General features: G+C 42.2%; 1 protein-coding gene across 4 annotated transcripts in view; it reads right to left on the reverse strand.

Annotated features, from left to right (window-relative positions):
* DIS3L (DIS3 like exosome 3'-5' exoribonuclease) overlaps window positions 1-21,309 on the reverse strand; it is a 28,018-nt gene that overhangs the window by 5,587 nt on the left and 1,122 nt on the right. For 2 of the 4 annotated variants that reach the window (XM_044764679.2, XM_070499575.1), the window contains exons 2-11: window positions 20,508-20,661; window positions 12,082-12,210; window positions 10,154-10,289; window positions 7,448-7,624; window positions 6,384-6,462; window positions 5,214-5,393; window positions 4,435-4,604; window positions 3,156-3,317; window positions 1,222-1,469; window positions 561-653 (exon numbers count right to left, since the gene is read on the reverse strand). In XM_044764679.2, the coding sequence (XP_044620614.2) occupies window positions 561-653; window positions 1,222-1,469; window positions 3,156-3,317; window positions 4,435-4,604; window positions 5,214-5,393; window positions 6,384-6,462; window positions 7,448-7,624; window positions 10,154-10,289; window positions 12,082-12,210; window positions 20,508-20,661 (1,528 nt within the window). Of the gene's footprint in view, window positions 1-560; window positions 654-1,221; window positions 1,470-3,155; window positions 3,318-4,434; window positions 4,605-5,213; window positions 5,394-6,383; window positions 6,463-7,447; window positions 7,625-10,153; window positions 10,290-12,081; window positions 12,211-20,507; window positions 20,662-21,265; window positions 21,289-21,309 lie in introns of those variants that run through there. The other 2 variants (XM_070499588.1, XM_070499594.1) reach the window with 2 other exon arrangements.

Genomic DNA, 21,309 nt, shown 5'->3' on the forward strand with positions numbered 1-21,309 from the left:
TATATATGATGTTACCATTTGTGTAAAAAAGACCACATGTCCCTATTTGTGTGTATTATATCTAAAAAAAATGTAAGAAACTGGTAACTGAGGAAAACTGGTAGGAGGGAGCCTTTCACTGAATAATTTTTGGAACCTATGAATTTTGGACTATATGGTTTTATTACCCAGTCAAAGACAGATATAAACGTTAACTAAAACAAACAAAAAACACCCTAAGTTCATTATCCTCATGCAAAACAGCCTCAACAGGGAATACATACGCACAAAGTTGTAAGCATTTGGTCCCAGACTTCAGCTGACTTCAAAAAGCCAACAACAGAGAGAGAAGCAGCCTCACAGCTAGACAGAGAGAAGAGAGGAGAGGAAGGGAAGGGAAGGCTCGAGAAAGAAAGCTGCCGACAAATAAGTGGTGCAGGGGGATGTAGAGGGGGCAGGGGGTTGGAGAGTGGGGTGGGAGAGCGTATTAGAGAGAAGAGAAAGAGGCCGGAAGCAAGGGCACCAGGCAGCGCAGAAGGGCCGAGACAAGCTCTGAAGATAAAAATAATGAACAAACTCACCTATCGACGCCTCCCAGGAGGGAGCACAAGTCAGCGCTGAGGATGGAGGGCAGCATGTCATAGCGACGGTCTGCTAAATAATAAGTGGTGGCCCTGTGAACGACACACATGCGAGTGCGTGACCTTCAGCGGCAAGAAGCAGAAGTGCTGACTGCGTGGGCTGCAGTGAGGTAAATGGCCAGGATGTCCGCACAAATTCCCCAAGGCTGTTGCCTTTTCATAAAGTGCAGCAGACTGGGTAATAAAGCCATTCCCACGGTCCCACTTCTCAGAGTGATACAGCTTTGGGCGGAATATTCTTCCACTGATATAAAAAGAAAGAAAAAGTGACATGAATCTTAGTCGTGTAAAAAAAATCAGAGTGTAATGATCCAGTATTTATATAAAATAGTATATCACTGCAGGAAAAATTTAACCCATTTCAATTTAGAAGGAAACAACGTGTGAAATGTTCTGTTACAAAAGCAACAGTAAATTGATCAAGGTACTATTTTTCTAAAGGGAAAGGGAAAGTGAACCTCAATTATTTTTTTCTGGAAGGGATCTTCAGAATTGCACAAACATGTGAACTCTTTGTTTTGAAAACCTGAAACTAACATAGTTACGCAATACGTTACAGTCACATATACATAATTACAGTGCTGATTTCAAAGAGCATTACCTTGTTCTAGCTTCAATATCAATATAGGAATTTGGTGCCACAAAGTGTGTTACGTCTGCAATGTGGACCCCAAGTTCCAGATTGCCGTTATGTAAGGTTCTGACTGAGAGGGTGTCATCCACATCCTCACAACCTTTGGGGTCGATGCTGAATACAAGATGGGTTTTCCTCAAGTCTCTGCGTTCTCGTTCGTCTTCAGGATTCACCTTCCAGGGATTTTCGGGTGTGTTCACTGGCATCTCACACATCTGTACAACGAGAGGCCCAATATTCAGCAATTCACGCGCCACAAGTTTCCTATAAAAATCTATTCTCTAATATTCTCAATGTGACCTCATAGAAATCTCATTCATTCCCCACTACCTTCTGCAATTAACCTGTTTGCTTTTTGATCAATAACTATTTATTAGGTACCTAATATGTGTCAGGAACTGTGCTAGGCTCTGGAAAAGTCAGGAGTCAATAGGAAAGACACAATTCCCGGCCCTTGAGGACCCTGACAGTCTGACAAGGAAATGTGCCACAACTTTCACGAGCCCCTTAGTTACAGGGGCTGGAGCAGGAACAAATGGGTGGTTTTTAAAGAGTCCAACATCTACCCCATTTTCAAATGATGCATTTGTTTAAATGTAGTTAAGCTCTTAATGCAAGTCAAGCCTTGAAAAAAATAATCAACAAGTCTCAAATATTAAAAGCTTATTCCTTAAAGATAATTTAAGCAGGACCAATCTAGGGCATTTTCTCTCCATTATTACCTGTGTAAGCCATCAATTTGCAGTTAAGTAGGCTAAAAGAGAAGAGAGAATTCTAGTCCTGTGAAGTCTAATCCATGCTTTATTTTATTCTAACATTTTCACTTAAGTGCTGTCAAAACAAGTCAACAAGTAATTTCCAGAAACTAATGTTTTAAACATAAAAATTTAATAATGAAAATATTCGAAAATATTTTTCTATTATAGCTACTGTTCTGTCAAAAACTATAATGAAAATAAGAACACCCATATGCTCTTGATGGCAATGCAAACTGGTCCAATTTTTCTGGAGAACAATCTGCCAATACATAACAAACAAAAGCTATTTAAATTTTTTATGCCCTCTGACTTGGCAATCTCACTTCAAGGATTACATTCCAAGGAAAATGATCAAAAAGAAAAAAAAGCAATGTTTATAAAAATGTTTGAAGTAGCATTTTTTATAATACTGAAAAATTAAATGGTCCAATGTCCAACAACTGAGGAACGATTAAGAAAACTAGAATACATCAATACACTGTCATTTGCCATAACTATTAAAAATAAGTAGGCTAAGTCAATATACAGAAATAATTGTAAGTAAAAGAAGCAAAACAGAAAATAGAATGTGCACACTATGAATATAGCTATGCAAGAATAATAAACACGATTTATGAGGATTTTAAAAGATCATAAAGTGATGGAAATAGCTAATGTTTTATGTCCATGGAATTTCTGTTTTCTGAAAAGCTTACGAAACTGTTTCATAATGAGCATGATTTTTTGATCCGTGGGTCAGAGATGCGTGGAACCCAGGAAGCAGCTCCCTGCAGCTTTTTGCAGACCTCTGGTGAAAGGATTACGACAGGGAGTGGAGCCCAGTGGGTCTGTAGCTAGGAACCCTTGTAGGTGCTGGGGATGGATGTATACTGACTATGAGACATTCACGTGCCATTTTCAAGCCCAGTTGGAAAATGTAAAAATTTAAGAGTTGTGAATCTGTAGGAAACTAAGATTGCACTTGGAGCTGACTTCAGTCTGGTCCAAACACGGAAGAAAAGAGTGAGATTTTTCTATCATCTGTGGCTTCAGACAGTGGGTTGTTACATAGTACAAAGATTTTTCTTTCTTGGTGAAACAAACAACAACAAAAGCAGAAAGAAAATGTCTTTCACCAGAGCAAAGGACTTGGGGAAATCTGACCTGGGCTTCTGAGAAGGGAACAACTGAGATGCTGTTTTCCACCAGGATGGTTGCAATCTCCGCTTCCAGATCTCCGATTCTTCCTAAGACACGCACAAAATGTCCATTTGGATACACGGATGTCGACTCCCAGGAATCTATGCGCACAACCACCCTGAAGTCCTGCAGAGGGAGGAAGAACACCACCAGCCGAGCACCAGGAGTTAAGTGGGTCCCTTAGAAGCACCAAACAAACAAGATACACAGCATCCGGCTCCAAAGAGAGTGGGCAATTCCTAAGTAGTGCGGTTTGTGTTTGTTTGGTTGGTTCTTTCTGTTTTACTAAACTGCCAGACGGCTTGTGAATGCTTGGCCCAATGCGTTTTAGGGAGGCGTTACATCCCTACATCAATTAAGTGGGCTGGCAATTTTAGTCTGTTAAAGAAAGCCAATCGTAACACTGTCTAGTTAACCTTTGCAACACAAGGGAAAAACCCGATTATGCATAGTCCAAATTAAATTTCGAAACAGCAACCTCAATTTTTTGTGTGTGGGAGTTACTTTCTAATTCTAATTTCTTTTAAGTTACTTTCTAACTTCTTACAGCATCTTTTGGTGGGGAAGAAGGTATCAGTGTGAACTGAACCCCACTGCCCCCAAATTCCTGCAAACCATGGAGCTGGAAAGCAGTAGTTGCAACTGCCCTGGGAGAGGCTGCACAGGGCTTCAGGATGGAAAGGTCCACAATGACCAGGCTCCTGGCTGGGGACATCCTCCTTCAGTGTCTCATTAGCAAACTGCAAAACATCACGCAAATCAAATTGGGCGATGCCTGTACTCTTCGCTACAGTCAAGGTTAATTTTGAACTTTCTTGTTTATGTCTTCTCTCCAGGGCTATATATTCCTTTATGGATAATCGATTCTGTGAAGTACCACTATATCATCCCCACAGGGCAGAGCGATCGTATTTCTGTATCCCTTGCTGGAAGAAAGCTTGTTAGTGTTGGCAAAGTGTATCTATTGAAAGTTTCTGTGTTGGACAGCTGGATAATATATGTTCTCTCCAGTTGTCCTACACAGCTCTTTTTAGGACAGTTTCTCTCTGGCCTTCATTTATTAACCAAGGACTACTTAATAGATGGTTCTATATATTTAGAATTTCAAAAAAATAGGATGTCAGAATGCCAGATGCCATCTATAATTTATCCCTTCTTATGCAGAGGAATTAACAGTGTTTCCTGGTGCTGCTCAGAAGCGGGCACAGACAGAAGGAGAACAGTAGAGCACAGTAGCAGCTACCTGGAGGGCTTCTGCTTGCTGGGTGCTAATTCGGATTTTGGGAATTCTGTAATCCCAAGGCGTGACTAGGATTTTCTGAGCATTTTTGCCCTGAGATTGGACCTCTTCTTTGGATGGAAATGTCACCACATAATCCCGCCAGTTCTTCTGAAGGATGCCCACCACTCTGCCTTTAGGAAAACAAAACAAAATAAAGCCTTAACTGGTGAGATGTCACCTATCTGAATTTGACCAGTTCAGCAGTGAGGAAGAAAACAGGAAACACAATGCCCCATTTTTCAAGCACATCCACACAAGTTGAGAGATATTTAGACATTTGCCTTCCTAGCATTTTATTAAGATGGATAATTTTTTTAAGATAGATTTTTTTTTATAATGTCAGTATGCCCTTTCTTCTGTGGGGCCCGGTGTGATGTTTAGAATGCATTAGTCCCACTTTCTCTTTTGCCCTTACCTTATCAATCTCAGGTTTGGGTATGTTGGGAAAAGTCAATGATTTTCACTTTTTTTAACCTATGCCCTCTACTGTGCCATTTTCATTGTGTTTCTTGCCTTTTCCCACCAACCAAGATCATTTGGCCCAACATTATATACAGAAAAGTGTACAAATCATAAGTCTGATGAGAATAGAATAAACCTGCAGAGAGGGGAAACTGACAATGTAGGGAAAGAAAGGATATCGTATATTAATAACGGCAGTATTTCTGGATTGTTAAGGAGAGGAAAAACAAACATTCCACAACAAAGATGGATAGCGGGTGACTCTCCGGCGGGCTCACCTGTGGGCATGGGCTCACTCGGGGGCTCGCCCGAGGCCTTGTCGTCACCGTCATTCTCGCACAGGGCGACGGTTCTCCCTTTCCAGTCATTTTTAGGGAGCAGCTCCACAACGACCACGTCCCCGTGAATCGAGCGGTTTCGAGCCTTCATCCCATGGATTAGGACGTCGCTGACTAAACCTGTGTTTGGGGCAGCACAGAGAAACCCCATAAAGCCAAGGGGGATGCCACAGCAGTGAGGCATTTCAAGCATCAAATATTTGAGGTCTAATCAGCATTCCTGCAAATAAAAGCTTCCTACTTTCAAAGGTGAAGGCAAACTGTTTGTTCCGTAGATTAGGAAGGAAGAACCACGGCCGCCATGTCAGACTATGTAAGGTGCTTTCATAAAGGCCACCCTCAGCCATCTTTTTAAGTAGGTGACAGTTCCCTGCATGACACTATGTAAGCCTGTGCTGGAATTCTGTCCCACACCTGCAGGGGCCACCCAGCCAGGGAGTGGTCAGCAGGCTGAGGAACCGTGGACACTGCAGAGTTGAGAGGGGTAATTCTGACGAGCAGAAGCCCAGAGAAAGCCATTGCTTCTCACTCTCCTTCAACCTAGCCATGCCCTCTCGACTATCAGGACTCTGTCACCTGCCATTGCAGAACTGAGAACCACACTCTATGATGATACAACTTACTTACACATTATTTTCATTTTTATTACTTTAGCAATGATTCCAATAAGGCAATCTAACAGACGGAGGCAGTACAGGGCAATGCCTCACAGTCTCAGCCAACTGCCACAGCGCAGGTTCGGCCCCACCACTCACCAGTTACTGCGTTTCTCTGTATGTTAGTTTCCTCGCCTGGAACCTTGTGCATCCTCATATACCAAAGGTGGAGAACAATAATAATGCCTACATTCAGTGCTTAGAACAGTACCGGATGTATAGTACGCACTCAATGAAATATTAGCTATTATCATTTTTTAAAGTTGATTACAATAAAGTCAGAAATTATAGACAAAAAGCTAGGGGAAAACCAACCCACGATCCCACATACCCAGTGGATGTGGGGACAAGTGACATGGCATATAGGATGTGACAATTTCAAATTTGCTTTCTTCATTGTGTAATATCAGAATATAAAAGTAGTATGGAAATTTATGTAAGGCTTATACTGAACCTGAATCTTTACTGCTGGCTCCTTGAAGTCGAACAAAAGCTTCTATTTGAGCTCTGTGTTTGTTGACGTTCAGAGTTCCCTAAAATCATAAGAAAAATCATGTGACCAATTTCTTTTCTGCCTGCTTTACCTCCAAAAGGTACAGTTTTTAAAGACTATAGGAAAACATCCTCATAATATTCTTATAAGGTTTGTGATCTCTTTCTTTAGGAATAGCATTCATTATGAAGGTTTCTATTCTCCAGAGAAGATACCGTTATTTGGAACTATTCTTAGCTATACCTAGTGCTGAAAGTGCCAGGATTTATCTCAGCAAAGTGATGAGTGGTCTTTAAAAAATCTTCTTCCTCAAAATATCCTCCCAGGAACACTGTAAACTTTACCACCAGGTTGGCAAACCCCACTCTGGGTAGACTCATTTAACACACCCACACCTAGGGAGGGACGTTAGTGTGGCATCCTCAAACTTCAGCCTGCATGAACACCGTCTGAGCTGCTTGTCAACAGTGTAAAATCCAGGATGGAACAGTTCTGCATCTTGATTGTGGTAGGGGATACACAAATCTACACATGTGATAAAACTGAGTAGACACACTCACACACACTCACACACGAGTCTATATAAATAACTGCTGAAATCGGAATAATAATCTTATCTGACACCTTCTCAAGACCCTGACAGCATCTGGGTTCTGGGTCCTAGGGGATCACGAAGGGGCCCTGAAAGGAGCAGGAAAATGGCAAAGGAGTGAAGAAGCCAAATTTCACAATTTTGCCAAACCTCCAGAACTTGATTCAAAAATATATTCTCTTTCCCAGTGACAGGAGGCATTTACGAGGCTGCTTGTGTGATGCTCAGTATGCAGCCCAATTAAGAACATTACAGAGTAGCTCCAAACCGGACAGCAATGTCTACAGGAAGAACGAGTCCCAGTCACCTTAAACGCCGACGGCCCTCGCCTACTCACACCCATCTTGTTTCACAGCTTTTGAAATTAGAGGCTGTGACAGGAGGCAAGTGGAGAAGAGAAGAAAACACACCGGCTCCTTCCTCCTCACCTCACCTGGATATAGCGTCCAGATTTGATGCCGGCTTCTAACACTTCCAGGGGAAGATGTTCTGGGTACTCCTTGCCGTGGCCCTCCTGACTCTCATTCTCCCTTTCCCGTCGAGACTGAAGGATAGAATCACAAAGCTCATGGGCCGCCTTTAAATCAGGCCAAAAATTGTCCAGGTAATTCTGCATTTAATAAAAACACAAGAGAAACACGGCCATTATAGTCAAATCACAAAAAGCCCTGCACAGGAAGTGCTGGCCTGCAGTTCTGAAGGGGTGTTAAATGAGCAGGACCGTCCCAAGCCTCAGCTACTGCTTCATTCTCTACCAGCTCTTTCACCCCCGAAGCCTCACCAAATGAACGCCAGGGACGCTGTTGCCACCACGGAACACGTCCATCTCCCTGACTACTCCGCACTTGCAAATCTCCCTCTCTCCACATCCCCCCACGTGTGTCCATACACACGTCGCCTGCCTGTCTTTACATTATCTCATTGCTAGACAACGGGTGATAGTGAATGGAGAGGAAAAGCTCCTATGTGTACATTCTTGTCCTTTTTTTTCCATCTGGAAATGTTTGAAATTTATAAGAAAAGAAATTTAAATAAGCACGCAAAAAATGGCAAGGAGTAAAGTGCATAAGGAAATGTCTCCCCACCCCCAACCCACTGGCAATGTGAGGCGAGCTGGGGAAAGCAAAGATGTTTCACTCTGTGGTGTTAGGCTTTCTCCCCCTCATAAGCCCCCAGAGGACAGTCTTCTTGTTACTATGCACAGACTAGTAACACGCCCCATGCAGGTGACTCTTGATGTTGCTATTAGTGATGACCTAACTTTGAAACAAGTGCTCAGGCTCCCCTCCCAGCAGACTATCACTGAGCATCACTGCGCCTCTTGGCGTAATTCTTTCAGAGAGGCCCGAGACAAAACACGGCGGCGACGCCCACAGAGGATGCTGTGGGGAGGCTGGCTGTCCGGCATCTACTTCCTGTGTCCAGAGTGCATGCCCTTGGATGGCTGACGCTCACTAAACAAAGTCAGATTTACGGGAGATTTTAACTCAACTTTGAGCCTAAGGTACAGTCTAGCACGTTCTCTTTTCTCAATTTAAAAAGAGAATACATTATCCTGATTGTCAACTTCCGCATTCCTCCCACTAATTTCAGGGTCCTGTTCAAGCTGCTTCCTTTCTTTCCCTAGTCCTTCCAGAACTTCCGTCTGTGCTAACTAACATCAGCACCTCAACTCTGCGGTCACTCACCACGTCTCAACACCAAACTTGTGCCACTAGGAACTAGCTCTTCAGGAAGGGTTTGCAGTCTTCACTCTTCCCCATCTCACTTCAAGTCCCCACAGAAAATTCTGGACTCCCCTCTCCTCTGAACCTCACACTATCTCTTTTTTCCTCCTATCACTCATCTCTGTGAAGCCCCCAGTCACAGTGTGCTTAGGAAGTGCTGTACAAAACAAAACTGTACTACACTTCTGGGCTACAAAGAAAAGTAATTTCCACAAAAAGTAGAAAAATGTAATTTTAGTCAACTGTCTTCTGCAGGAACAAGACATGATGTATTACAGCAGAAAAAACAAGTGACACTGCCATTAATATCCAGGGCCCATGGAATTCTCTGGCATGCCAGAATACTTTTTCATAGCAGGGCCAAGAAAATTCTATTGGCAAATCTTTAGCAATGCACGCACCTGGGAACCCTTATAGAATCTACAATTCAAAATCTGTCTAGACTTTCTGTAAACTGACAGGGTAACGGAAGCCCTCGTTCTAGCTTCTGAGTCAAAAAATGATGTCAGCCACTAGAACTTGATTGACCAACTGGGCAGGCAGAAGAGACCAGTAACCTAGTGAGAGATGAACAGTCATCCTACTCTCCCAACAGGCACCTAAGAAATAGGGGAACTGAGTTGCTAAGATAGCCCAAGAAACTGTCACCGACTATGCTGCTCCCGTCTGACAGCCTTCACATTAAAATATCACATCACGCCCCGTCCTTGACCCCTATTCACCCCCATGCACATTCATAAGCAGGAATGAGGGAGGAACAGCGAAGAAACAAGATCGGGCTTTCAAACTGTGTTTTCTGTGCGTTCAGAAAAATAGTTTGGGAGGCAGTGAAATTGGAGTCAGACTGCCTGGGTTCTAATCTCGGTTTTACCACTTTCTCCCTGTGTGATCTTGGGCAAGTTGCTTAGCCTTTCTGTGCTTTAGTTTTTTTCACCAATGAAATGGGGATTATATAACACTCACCTCATAAGGTTGTTGTAAGAATTGGATGAAATAATACACCTAGAATAGCCCTGGTATAGATAAATGTTGGCTATTACTATCAGGTGGAGCCTTGTAAAACTGCCATTTTGTAAGTCAAAAACAACAGAATATTGGTAATTTTATAAGATTTAACCTATCATCATCATTACTAATATTGTTATTGTTATAACTACAAACATGAGCTTACTGTCAATGGTAGTTTATTGGGCTGAAGTCTTGGATGCTGTGGACCTACAGTCACATGAAGTTTGCCCAAATTTGCTAAAGTCAAGATTAATTAGTTGGGGAGTAACAAAGACATGGAACTTCTTGAAGTCTGCCTTTTCTGTAATTTTCCCTTTTCTGTATCGTCAAAGGGATCTAGAGCCTTATGGGAAGTACTTAGGAAATGAACACACACACATTTATACACATAACACTGGAAATACCTTGAAAGAAATCACAAACACTCCTTCTGTTTCGCTTCCATACTGCTGGATTGCCTCTTCATCTTCTGTCACCATAACGATTGGCATCCTATCCTGGCAGTGGTGATAGTACCAAACGGCTGCATTGTAGATGCTCCTAGAAAAGCAAAGGGCACGTGAGCCCTCCCAAGGCACGTAAACACAAGCTATTGTTCAGAATTCCTCACCTGGCTTTTCATCTGCTGTCCTTTGATTCATACAGACAACCACTCATTCATTCATTCAACAAATACTTCCTGAGCACCCATTATAAATACACCCTGGGTTGGGTGCTCTAGGGGATACAAAGATGAATCAGAAAGCACTTGACATCTCTTCTTGCCTAAGACATCCAACCACCACAGCAGCCTTTTTTATTCCTCGACATGACCAAGAAACCATGAGGCTGTGCCACCTTTTAACAGCTTTTAATTGGAGAGTTGAGCCAAACAGCACCACACAGATGACAAGCTAAGCTATGAGGCTTCAGAGATGAAGAAACAAGCCTTTGGCTAAGAGAAATACCAGGTTGCGAGTAGCTGAAAGTCATAATCCAATAAGGTCTGATATGGAATCACATGAAATGTCTGAAAATCTTCCTGAAAAGAATCTGAATTGGAAACAGAGACTAGGTCTGGAGACGTGTGTTCAAGACTGGATTACGTTCCCAGTGAAGTGCACAAACTTGGACAGCCAATTTCTGTAGGTATCTCTCTCCCCTTCTGCAAATTAAGATGCTATGTAAACTTCCTTTAGTTCTAGAATTAAAAAAAAAATTCAGCCAACATATCCTGAGTACCTACTACGTGCAAGGCTGTGCAGTTAGTGTGATCATTCTGAGTACTCACGTGTGACCCAATCTAGAGAAAAATTTGCTTTTTCCTTTCTGGTACTGAGCCCTGTGGGAACTTGGGGCCTATAATCAAGAATTCAGTATGTATCAGTGCTTATTTTGCTCTAGGGAATTTAAATATTTAATGGCTATAGAGATAAAGAATTACGAAGAAAAAGATGATTGGAATGTTTTGTATGGATAAGGCATTTTAAAGCTTAAGGCCTCTTTTGCCCTCTACAGAAGCGTGTAGCAGAGGCTATCAGTGCCTGGCAGCTGCACCCTAGGCCCACCTCTGACTTGAGTTACAGCTGGGCAGGCAGCTCCATCCCACCTCAGGGGCCCTCACCTCTAGGGAATGACCCCCAGCTAAAGGGGGGGACTGACTAAATGCCCTCGCCTCTGCCCTTGGAGGTGACTTCTGAGGCACACTACACTCTCCACGGCTTCTCAGAGGTGCCCAGCAGGACCGGCCTTGGTTTCCCGCGGCAGGAACACATCCTTTACCGCTTCCTCCCTTCTCTGTCTGTCTCCCCACTTCCTCACTCTTGCTTCTGGGAATTACCTACCCTGTAAACAACCCACATCCACGTGCCTGCCTCAGGCTCTGCTTTTAGGTGGATCTAAACTACAGCACTGCTCTTCCTAAAACAGCTCTACCGGAATCAACCTACCAGTTTCAGTTCAGTAAGATTGGGCGGGATGTTAGAGCAACCTGTACCAGAAAAACTGAGATGATCTTAGCTTAGAAGTAGGACGCCCTCACCCCAAACACACACACAAGCAGTAAAGCTATGACATTAGGATCATTGGAATGATCCTGCTAGCTGTCAGGGTCTGGGGCAAACTTACTCTGGGTACCTGTATCTCTCTAGTTACAATTTCTAAAATACATCAATTATGTATTCAAATGGCATATCTAAAACACTGACGCAGTAAGCATTTCAGGATTAATCACGGCTCCCGAATAACTGTTGGTTCGTTTTGGCAGACTCCTTAGATCAACTCCCAAACAGCCAGCGATAAAGAAGGCAGAGAAGATGCTCGCGTGAAGACTCGCAGCCACGCAGCGCCGTACCTGGTCTGCCACTTTTCCAAGGATTCTCCTCTCTCCCGAGGGAGATAGCAGTGCTGCTGGAATTCATTAGCAAAGAGAACGCAGTCATGACGCGCATCCTTCAGGAGGTTTCGCAATTTGTTATACTGTCTGTGACACAGAGGAGAAAAATAAATCTAACATCGCAGGTACTCATCTACCGCCAGCTCCTGCTAAGAATCACAAAAGATGGGGTATTTTAGAGCAAAAGATTGATTAGTTAAAACTCAAGAAGCCTTTATTTACACTGGCCTTAGCGTGTGCAGTGCTACTGGGCTGCGTGTCTCAGTTCTGCCTGCTGAAATGTGCTTCGGCAGGGCCTCGTTGACTAGTGTGCAGATCAAACGCTCCCCTCCCCTTTCCCCTTCCGAGGCTTCCGGCCATTTATTGTGTAATTATAGACCCTGCCCCACAGAGCCCCCTCTTCAGAGGCCCGCAGAGGACACAGAGGTTAGCACTTTAATTTTGTACCTCACTTTGTTCTATAAATGGCATTAGGCATTAGCACATTTTATACTCGCCGGCAGCCATAGAAAAGGACGTGTAAGGTAAATAAGCTTGGGGATTAATCTGTGAATTTTATTTATGCAGCCATCACATTTACACGAGTGAGGGCTAGCTTCATCTGCTAGGTAACTAACAGAAAGTTTCAATTTTTCCCATGGGGAGATCCTTCCAGTAATGCCAGCCAAAGTCGCAAAGCAAATACGCAGTCTTGCATGGCTCAGCCTCTAAGGAGGGCTTTTTAATAGTCTAGGTGATATGAAACAGAAAATATTCAGTTATTTTAAAGGAAGTCAATTGTTCATTTAAAAACGGATTGATGTTAAACCAGATGTTAAATTAACATATCAATTATCCAAGGCAGATGACTGGCATTAATATAACAAAATTTGTGCCCTTCCATTCCCACCTCCAACCTACCTCTATGGATTTAAAAAAATGAGTCTTTTCATTAAAGCAAAGGGAGAACTCTCCAACTTATCCTCTAAATAAATGCTAACCACCAATATCTGTGTTGTCTCAACACTTCATTAGAAAACAAGGAAACACTGATTTTAATTTCATAGGAATTCTAATTTTGAGCCATCTTGAAAAGAATCATCAAGTAATAGCAACTTGTAAAATTTCCTAAGAGACAAAAAGATTGTTTCATTTCTGTGAATGGCAGCTTTCCTTAACAGAATTCCACTTGTGGAAACAAATTTTTGCCGTGCCACAAAGTGCCTAGAACATATTAAATCGGTAATTTTCCCACCTTCACAAAGATACACGTAAAATCATTTTTATTTTAATTTTTCTTGGTGAGGAAGATTGTCACTGAGCTAACATCTGTGCCAATCTTCCTCTGTTTTGTATGTGAGATGCTGCACAGCATGGCTTGATGAGGGGCGTGTAGGTCTGTGCCCAGGATCCCAACCTGCGAACCCCGGGCCCCCGAAGCGGAGCGCGTGAACTTAACCGTTACGCCACAGGGCTGGCCCCTTAAAGCAATTTTTAAACCTCTCAGACTACGCATAGAGGAATCCACACCACCCTGTTAATGATGGTTGTCTCCAGTAAGGCAAAGACTTTCTGCTTTACACATTTCTGTCATGCGTGAGTGTTTTTTCAAATGAGCACTTATTTGTCAAGTAATAAAAAGATTTTAGAAGAGGCTTCATAAATATCTGTAATTTATTATTTCAGAGAAGACACTGAGAAACCGTTGCCTGTTTTCTGACCCTGTCCTCCCTAGTTCTTGCTCTTTTTGTCGCCCATCCCACTCTATACGCCCCTAACAAAGCACCCGAGCTCAGTGCCGCTGTGTGTTTACATACTAGCTCCCTTACTAAACATCCTTCATTCAGCACGTATTCACTGCACTCCTTCTATGCATCAGGTCTTTTCTCCACTGAATGCCCCCAGGGGACACCAGCTAGACATCCCACGGCTGCACTTGGGCAGCAGTCCTGCTCATGGGGACACAGCAGAAGCACCATTCTTCAAAAAAATCAAAACTAGAACTACCTTATGACCCAACAATCCCACTTCTGGGCAGAGAACCCAAAGAATTGAAAGCAGGGTCTCCACAAGATATTCGTCCACCCAAGTTCATAGCAACGTTATTCACAATAGCCAAAAGGTGGAAGCAACCCAAGTGTCCATCGACAGACAAAGGGATAAACAAAATGTGGTGTATACACACAACAGAGTATTATTCAGCCTTAAAAAGGAAGGAAGTTCTGACACATGCTACTATATGGATGAACCCTGAAGATATTATGCTGAGTGAAATAAGCCAGTCACAAAAGGACAGATACTGTATGATTCCACCCATCCGAGCTATGTACAGGAGTCAAATTCCTAGAGACTGGAAAGTAGAATGGTGGTTGCCAGAGGCTGGGGGAGGGGGAAATGGGGAGTCAGTGTTGAATGGGTGTAGAGTTTCAGTTTAGGAAGATGAAAAGAGTTCTGGAGATAGATAGTGGTGAGGGCTGCACAACAATGTGAATATACTTAATGCCACTGAATTGTACACTTAACAATGCTTAAAACGGTAAATTTTATGTTATATATATTTTACCATAATTAAAAAAAATCACTATGTTAATTGACAAAACAAAATAAAACAAAAAACAGAACCACCCATTTCAGTGGGATAAGTGCCCTGACAGGAAGAGTGCAGGGTTTGACCAGGACGTGGGAGGGATGGGGAAGGCATGTGGGAGGAAGGGACACCTGGGACCTGAAGGACGAATGACAGCTGACGGCAGACAGTATGCTTTGTCTTTGCCTCTTTGGTGCTTAACCCACAGCAGGCGCCCAGCAAACATTTTCCAAATGAGTAAAGGAACCCACAACCCTTTGTGACAACAGTGATCCAAATACCACATGGTAACGTCTCAGAACAAACCCTGGCATTTTTAGAACCCAGTGACTCCCTTGCTGAGCTCCACACCCATCACCGCATTTGTTACCACACCCGCACTTCGGACCCAGGGGTTCTCGAATCCTGTCCTCCCCAAAAACTGATGTCCCACCAGCCAGACCCAGGGGGTTTACCACCAAATGAGAGTAAAGACAATCCTTCCCAATGTTTAGAAAAATATACAACTGAACAAAAAGAATTTTCTCCATTTTAAGTTTCACTCCCATAAATTTTCCTTAGACTTTAGTGTGTGCTTCCATTTGTCAGCTCCCTATCAGCCAGATAAAACAAATGAACAAATGGCACAGAATATTAATGGAGAAAGCGGAGACGAACAGCGAATCACTCTGCGTGTGACAGTCGGGTTGTCCTGTAGGCCTGGGCTCATGGCTATAATTTAATAGTGCACACACACCACACAGTCGTATTTTTTGCCACTCAGGGTTGGTGGTGCATATGATGGAATGAGATATACGAGCATCCTGCATGGAGCTGGCAAAGAACATCATGGTGCCTTGAACAAGTTTGGCCTAAATGATAGGAGGACAACAGATTCAGAGAGTCAAGTTCAATCAAATTATCTTAAGTTTTTTAAAATTTCCGTCTTACAGAAAAACTCTACTTTCCCTGAACTGACTTAAGTCTTTTCAAAATTTCCATTATCCAAACATCTCGAACAATTTCTTAGGGGGACAGCTAAACATACCTTCTTTAGATGGATTTTTTGCTATTTTCATTCAATGACGGCCTTACCTACAGATGCAACGTCCCTTCCCCTGCTGACTGTACTCTTTGGGGATTGGAAGTGGGTGGCCCTAAACTAGCAGGGAGATGCACAAGGAATGAGTCCTGTATCCAACATTGCATTTCTTCGACCAGTTTTCGCAGAGCCCTGGTAGGGTCTTGTAAACTTGCTTTCAGAGGTCCTTGAGTTTCCCACAAGAATTTTAAAAGTTTGTTTCCATTTATAATATGCGATACTTTTAAGACATTTTTAATAGAGTATATTTTGGACAAGCTGAATGACTACCTTCTACCTGTAATGCCATTTGGTGTCAGTGCCGGACCTTTTGGAGTCTCAAGGACACCTAGACTCATGACCTCCACCCCTCCCCCTCAGACCTCCTGCAGCGTTCCCTCTCTATCCAGTTCCGTAAGCCAGAAACCTTTATCCCTGACACCACCTTCTCTCTCACCTCACTTACCTAAATCCATTACTAAGTTCTCGAGATTTAAAAAAAATAACAGCTTTACTGAGATACAATTTACATACCATAAAATTCACCCTTTGAAAATGCACAGTTTAATGGTTTTTAGTATAGTCACAGAGTTATGCAACCATCACCACTATCTAATTCTAGAACATTTCATCACCCCAAAAAGAAACTTACACCCATTAAGCAGTCACTCCTCACTTCCCCTGACCCCCAACCCCTGGCAACCACTAATCTACTTTCTGTCTCTTGGATTTACCTGTTCTGGGCATTTCCTATAAACGGAACCATACAATATACGATGTTTTGTGTGGCTGGCTTCTTCAACTTAGCATATTTTCGAGGTTCATCCATGTTGTAGCATGTATCAGTACTTCATCCATTTTTACGGCTGAATATTTCATAGTGTGGATAAACATATTTTCTGTAACCATTATCAGTTGTTTCCATTTTTTTGCCTACTATGAAGAGAGCTGCTACGAGCATTTGTGTACAAGCTTTTGTGTGGGCATGTTTGCAGTTCTCTTGGTCACATATTTATGAAGTGCTATAGATTTTACTTACTAAACAGCTCCTGGAAATGTCTATTTCTCTCCATCTCTAAGCTACCAACATCTCCTGTCTAAACTAAAGCAATAGCCCCTTCTCTTCTTTTCTCTATGCCTCTTCTCTACTGGCCTGGTAATCTTTCCAAAATAGCAATCTGATCACGTTATCCCACCCTGTTATAACCCTTCACCGACATGCTGAGGTCCATGAGGCCCACCATCCAATCCAGGGCCTTCTTTCAGGTCCTGAGCATGCCACATTCCTCTCCCCATGACCTTGCATGGCAGTTTCCTCGCCCGGAAAGCTTTTCTCCTTCCTTTGCCTGGTTTACGCCTACTCATCCCCGAGAGCTCAGTATAGGCAGCTCTCCCAGGAAAGCCCTTCCTCGTCTCCCCAACTAGTTTGGGCTCTCCTGGAGCCGCACCTTCAGCACACTTGTCACAGTGCAGATCTCCATCTGCTTGTGCAATTACCCGATCGCTGCCTGTCTCCCGCTCAAGACCATGTCTGCTTCTGTTCACCACTGCACCCTCAGTGAAAGCACGGCATCTGGCACATTAGTCTCTCAATACATATTTGTTGAAGAAAGGAACACCTGAATATATGAATGAATGAGGTGGACAAGACAGCCTGAAAGAGTTATCAAGTGACCCCTCATTAAATAAGCATTTGAGGATTGTCAGATGGCAGCATGTGTGATTATCCTGAACAATTAAAAACCTGAGGGGCCGGCCCCATGGCCGAGAGATTAAGTTCATGTGTTCCGCTTCAGCAGCCCAGGGTTCGCCAGTTCGGATCCTGGGCACAGACCTACACACTGCTCATCAAGCCATGCTGTGGCGGCGTCCCACGTAGAAGAACTAGAAGGACCTACAACTAGGACATACAACTATGTACTGGAGCTTTGGCGAGGAAAAAACACACAAAAAAGAGGAAGATTGGCAACAGAGATTAGCTCATGACCAATTTTCCTCACCAAAATACCCCGACATTTTTCACACTGTTTTGTACAATATGAGAACAGGCATTGCTATTATTGAAATCAAATTAAAAATCATATTAAATACAGAATCAGATTAGAGGCTATGACTTTCTATTGTTAAACTCAACTCTGGTGATTTCATTTCAGTAAAATAATGTTATCTGTCACTTTAATGTTCATCTGCAGTCTTCTGATTTTGTAGCTTTGTTTATTTAATCTGAAGATTCAATTTGGTTTTAGGGTTGTATTAAATACTTAAGCATGAGGACCTATACCTAGATTTATGTTTAAACATATTAGAGTAACAATACAATAAAATAATTTAAATTAATGCTGGGTGTCCATGAGAATTTTTTTCTCTTAGAAACAAGGCTGATAACATTACTCATGTTGAGTAACACTGACATATTGGATGGAGAGTTAGCTCATGTGGACCCCAGATCCTCTCTAAACCCGTGATAGTCTATGATTACAGTCTTATGTTACACACTGAGAAACTGAGGCACGAACCATGAACTTTTGACACTCTGAAGTTACACAGAAGAATTCAGGAGGGGGTCAAAAGTAGAAAGCAAGGCATCCTTACACCAGACACTGACCAGATGAGGTATTTCAACTGACAAAGCTTTCCTAAGCAATAACACTCCTAAAAGCATATCAAATAGAATGAATTATTTACTAGCATCTCAAAAATCTCCAAGGAAGGATTGAAAGACAAAATGTTCCCCGATACTAAATGAAGCAGAATACCACAGAGCCTTTGCTAGGCCACATTTGGTTAAACCTAAGAAGTCAAATCACTTACGCTTAACACTATGGAGGCCAAATTAATAAAGCAAATCTGGATGTTATATATTCTATGGCTATCATCAATTCTAAAGTTAGCTTTCCACATATGACACTTTCTAGGGTTTAGGTAACTTTGGTCATTGAGCTGTTTTAACCTGTTTCATCAGCTGGTTGCTTAACAGGTAAACAAAACGCCCAGTCCCAAACCTGCCTGATTCCTTTCTTGTCTTTTCTTCCTCTTCATCAATCACATTCATTATCTTGTTTTAAGACCAGTCTCAAACCTATTTTCTTCACAGGGCTTTCTGGCCTAATCCCCATACCCCATATTTACTTCTGCACTTTGCATGGTCCACATTAAATTATCTTGCACATGTCCAAGGTGTGTCATAATTACCTTCTTGCTTCTTGCGTCTAACCCCAATAAGACAACAGGTTTGTTAAAGAGAGGGATTAAGACTTCTTTTTCTAACTCCAGAAGGAACTAGGAGCTCAAAAAGTGCTTACCAAATAGGAAAACCAGGGTGTTATCATATGGGTCTATTTCATAACTCTTCATCTTTAGTTTTCACATTTAGTGTATTCAGAGACATGGTAAAGCAATGGAAAACCAATAGTTTTTCATCAAGTTAAGTATTTTTGAAATGTTCAGGAGAAAAAAACATTTAAATTTCAATTCTTTGCTTTTGAATGTCTCAGGAATTGGTTTTTAAAACAACCCTTAATATTAAAAATATGTTAGAAAACACAAGTTGAAAAGGCTCAGCAGTGTGTTAGCAATCCAAATGATAACAACAAATTGATTTTAGTAGCAGAAATTGAAATACGACACTTGGAGCAGCATTTAAACCTAGATATGCATAAACATCTATATCTTCGTGTCTGAACGAAATCAACTTCAAACTCATTTAAAAATATTCTATCTGAAAAACCTGCACCCAATCTAGATAAACGCACATTTTTTTGAACTGAGCATACGAGGACAACTTATCATTTTCATATACAAATAAACATACTTCATCTTTTACTACCAAGGTCTGAAAAAAACCACAACATTTAAAAAAGAATGAACACATAGTTTCTGCTTTTTAAATAACTTGCAGTGTTAAGAGGTTGAATATATAATTCTAATATGCTGTTTCCATACAGTCCTTAAGTTCAAATCATAAATCTTTCCCAATGTTAAATGAAGCAAAACCGCTTTGTGGAGCACAGTGGGCCCTCCATATCCGCGGGTTCCGCGCCCGTGGTTTCAACCAACCGCGGATGGTACACGTACGCACCCTGTTCATGATCCGCGGTTGGTTGAACCGGCGGTTGGTGCCGGAACCAAACCCACACTGACAGCGAGGGCTGACTGCATTTGTTCAAAAGGTGAACAACTGTTCTTCATTGAGGTACAAGACAAGCATTTTAGACTGATTTCAATCAGAAATCTTTTGTTTAGCAAATACAGTTTACTATGGTTGGAAGTTACACCAGTAATCTAAAAACAAAACAAGTTAATTCTGGTTTCACTGAATAAATCACTACAAGTACAATTTGCATGCACAATAAAGGAGTCTAAAATTTAAAAAATACTCTTTTTCCCAAGGGGGAAAAAAGTAAGCTTCTGAAACAATGTATCTATAAATAAGATTATACAATATGTTTTACCAACAAGAAATAAGCAATAACTCTGCTATTATAAAAATGCAAACCAAAGGCCAAGAACCTTAAATTCCACATTTTGGGGACACTGCAGTTTACTGATTTTCAGTCAGATCTTTTAGCCAGGTGTTGAAATAGAAATATAAAATGTTACTGCGTTCCTCACTAGCAAAGAGAAGACCAAATTAGTTCAAAAAGTCCTTTCTGACAAAATAATGAATTCTCCCCTTCCCTCTCCAACGAGGGACCTTTTCCAAAGGGGAAATGGAAATCTATGCCATAAGTAAATAAATAAATAACGCAAACCAGATACCTCCGGCCTCTTTGATGCTGCACAGCTTGACAAGCCGTTTGCATGAAAATAATCCCCTTCAATTCCGCAAACTCAAGGATCTCCAAGTAATCTTGAACAATTTTCCAATCTGGGATCACATAATGAGTCACGTCACTAGACAAGAGTTTCCCATCTGAAGAATAATCCAAAATGAAAGAGATTAGATGACACTTGCAAACCTGGTTTATTTACTATTTCAATGTCTTGGGGCCCCGGTGTGCAAAATAACTTCCAATCTTAACTACACGGTGAAGTTTTTAAAAGACCAGATCAATCTACTTTGGTAGAGGGTCAAAGTTCAGGTAGATTCAGCACCTTCATGTTTCCAAACTGCGAGAAATAAAAGCTCAACGTGGTTCATGGTGTTGCCAGTGGAGAAGGGGATGAGTGATTTTTTAAAACAACCAAATCGTCAGCACAACCTGAACATTTCTCTAACTCGCTGACATACACTCACATTCAAATGGGGCACCCCAAAATATACATGTTAACCACTTGTTTACGCCCAGCAATTTCAAGTCGGTTCTGTCTCAAGTTTGTGGACACGCTCAGAAGTCTCCAGGGACCAAAAAGACGGAATTGACTAGAAAAGATGTTCAGTGCAAGGAAGGGCAGTGGTAGGGTTTCCACCCCGCCCGTGCGTCAGGGGAGCTGGGTGGCCAAGCTGTAACTAAAACCTTCACCTTAACAGAAGCTGAGGATTCCAAATACTCGCTGAAAAGGACCACCACGCTCACCTCCCACCAGGGGGAAGAGATCCAGGGACCTTCCTCGTTAAACC

The sequence above is a fragment of the Equus asinus genome, chromosome 2 (assembly GCF_041296235.1).
Source record: "Equus asinus isolate D_3611 breed Donkey chromosome 2, EquAss-T2T_v2, whole genome shotgun sequence".
NCBI classification, from domain to species: Eukaryota; Metazoa; Chordata; class Mammalia; order Perissodactyla; family Equidae; genus Equus; species Equus asinus.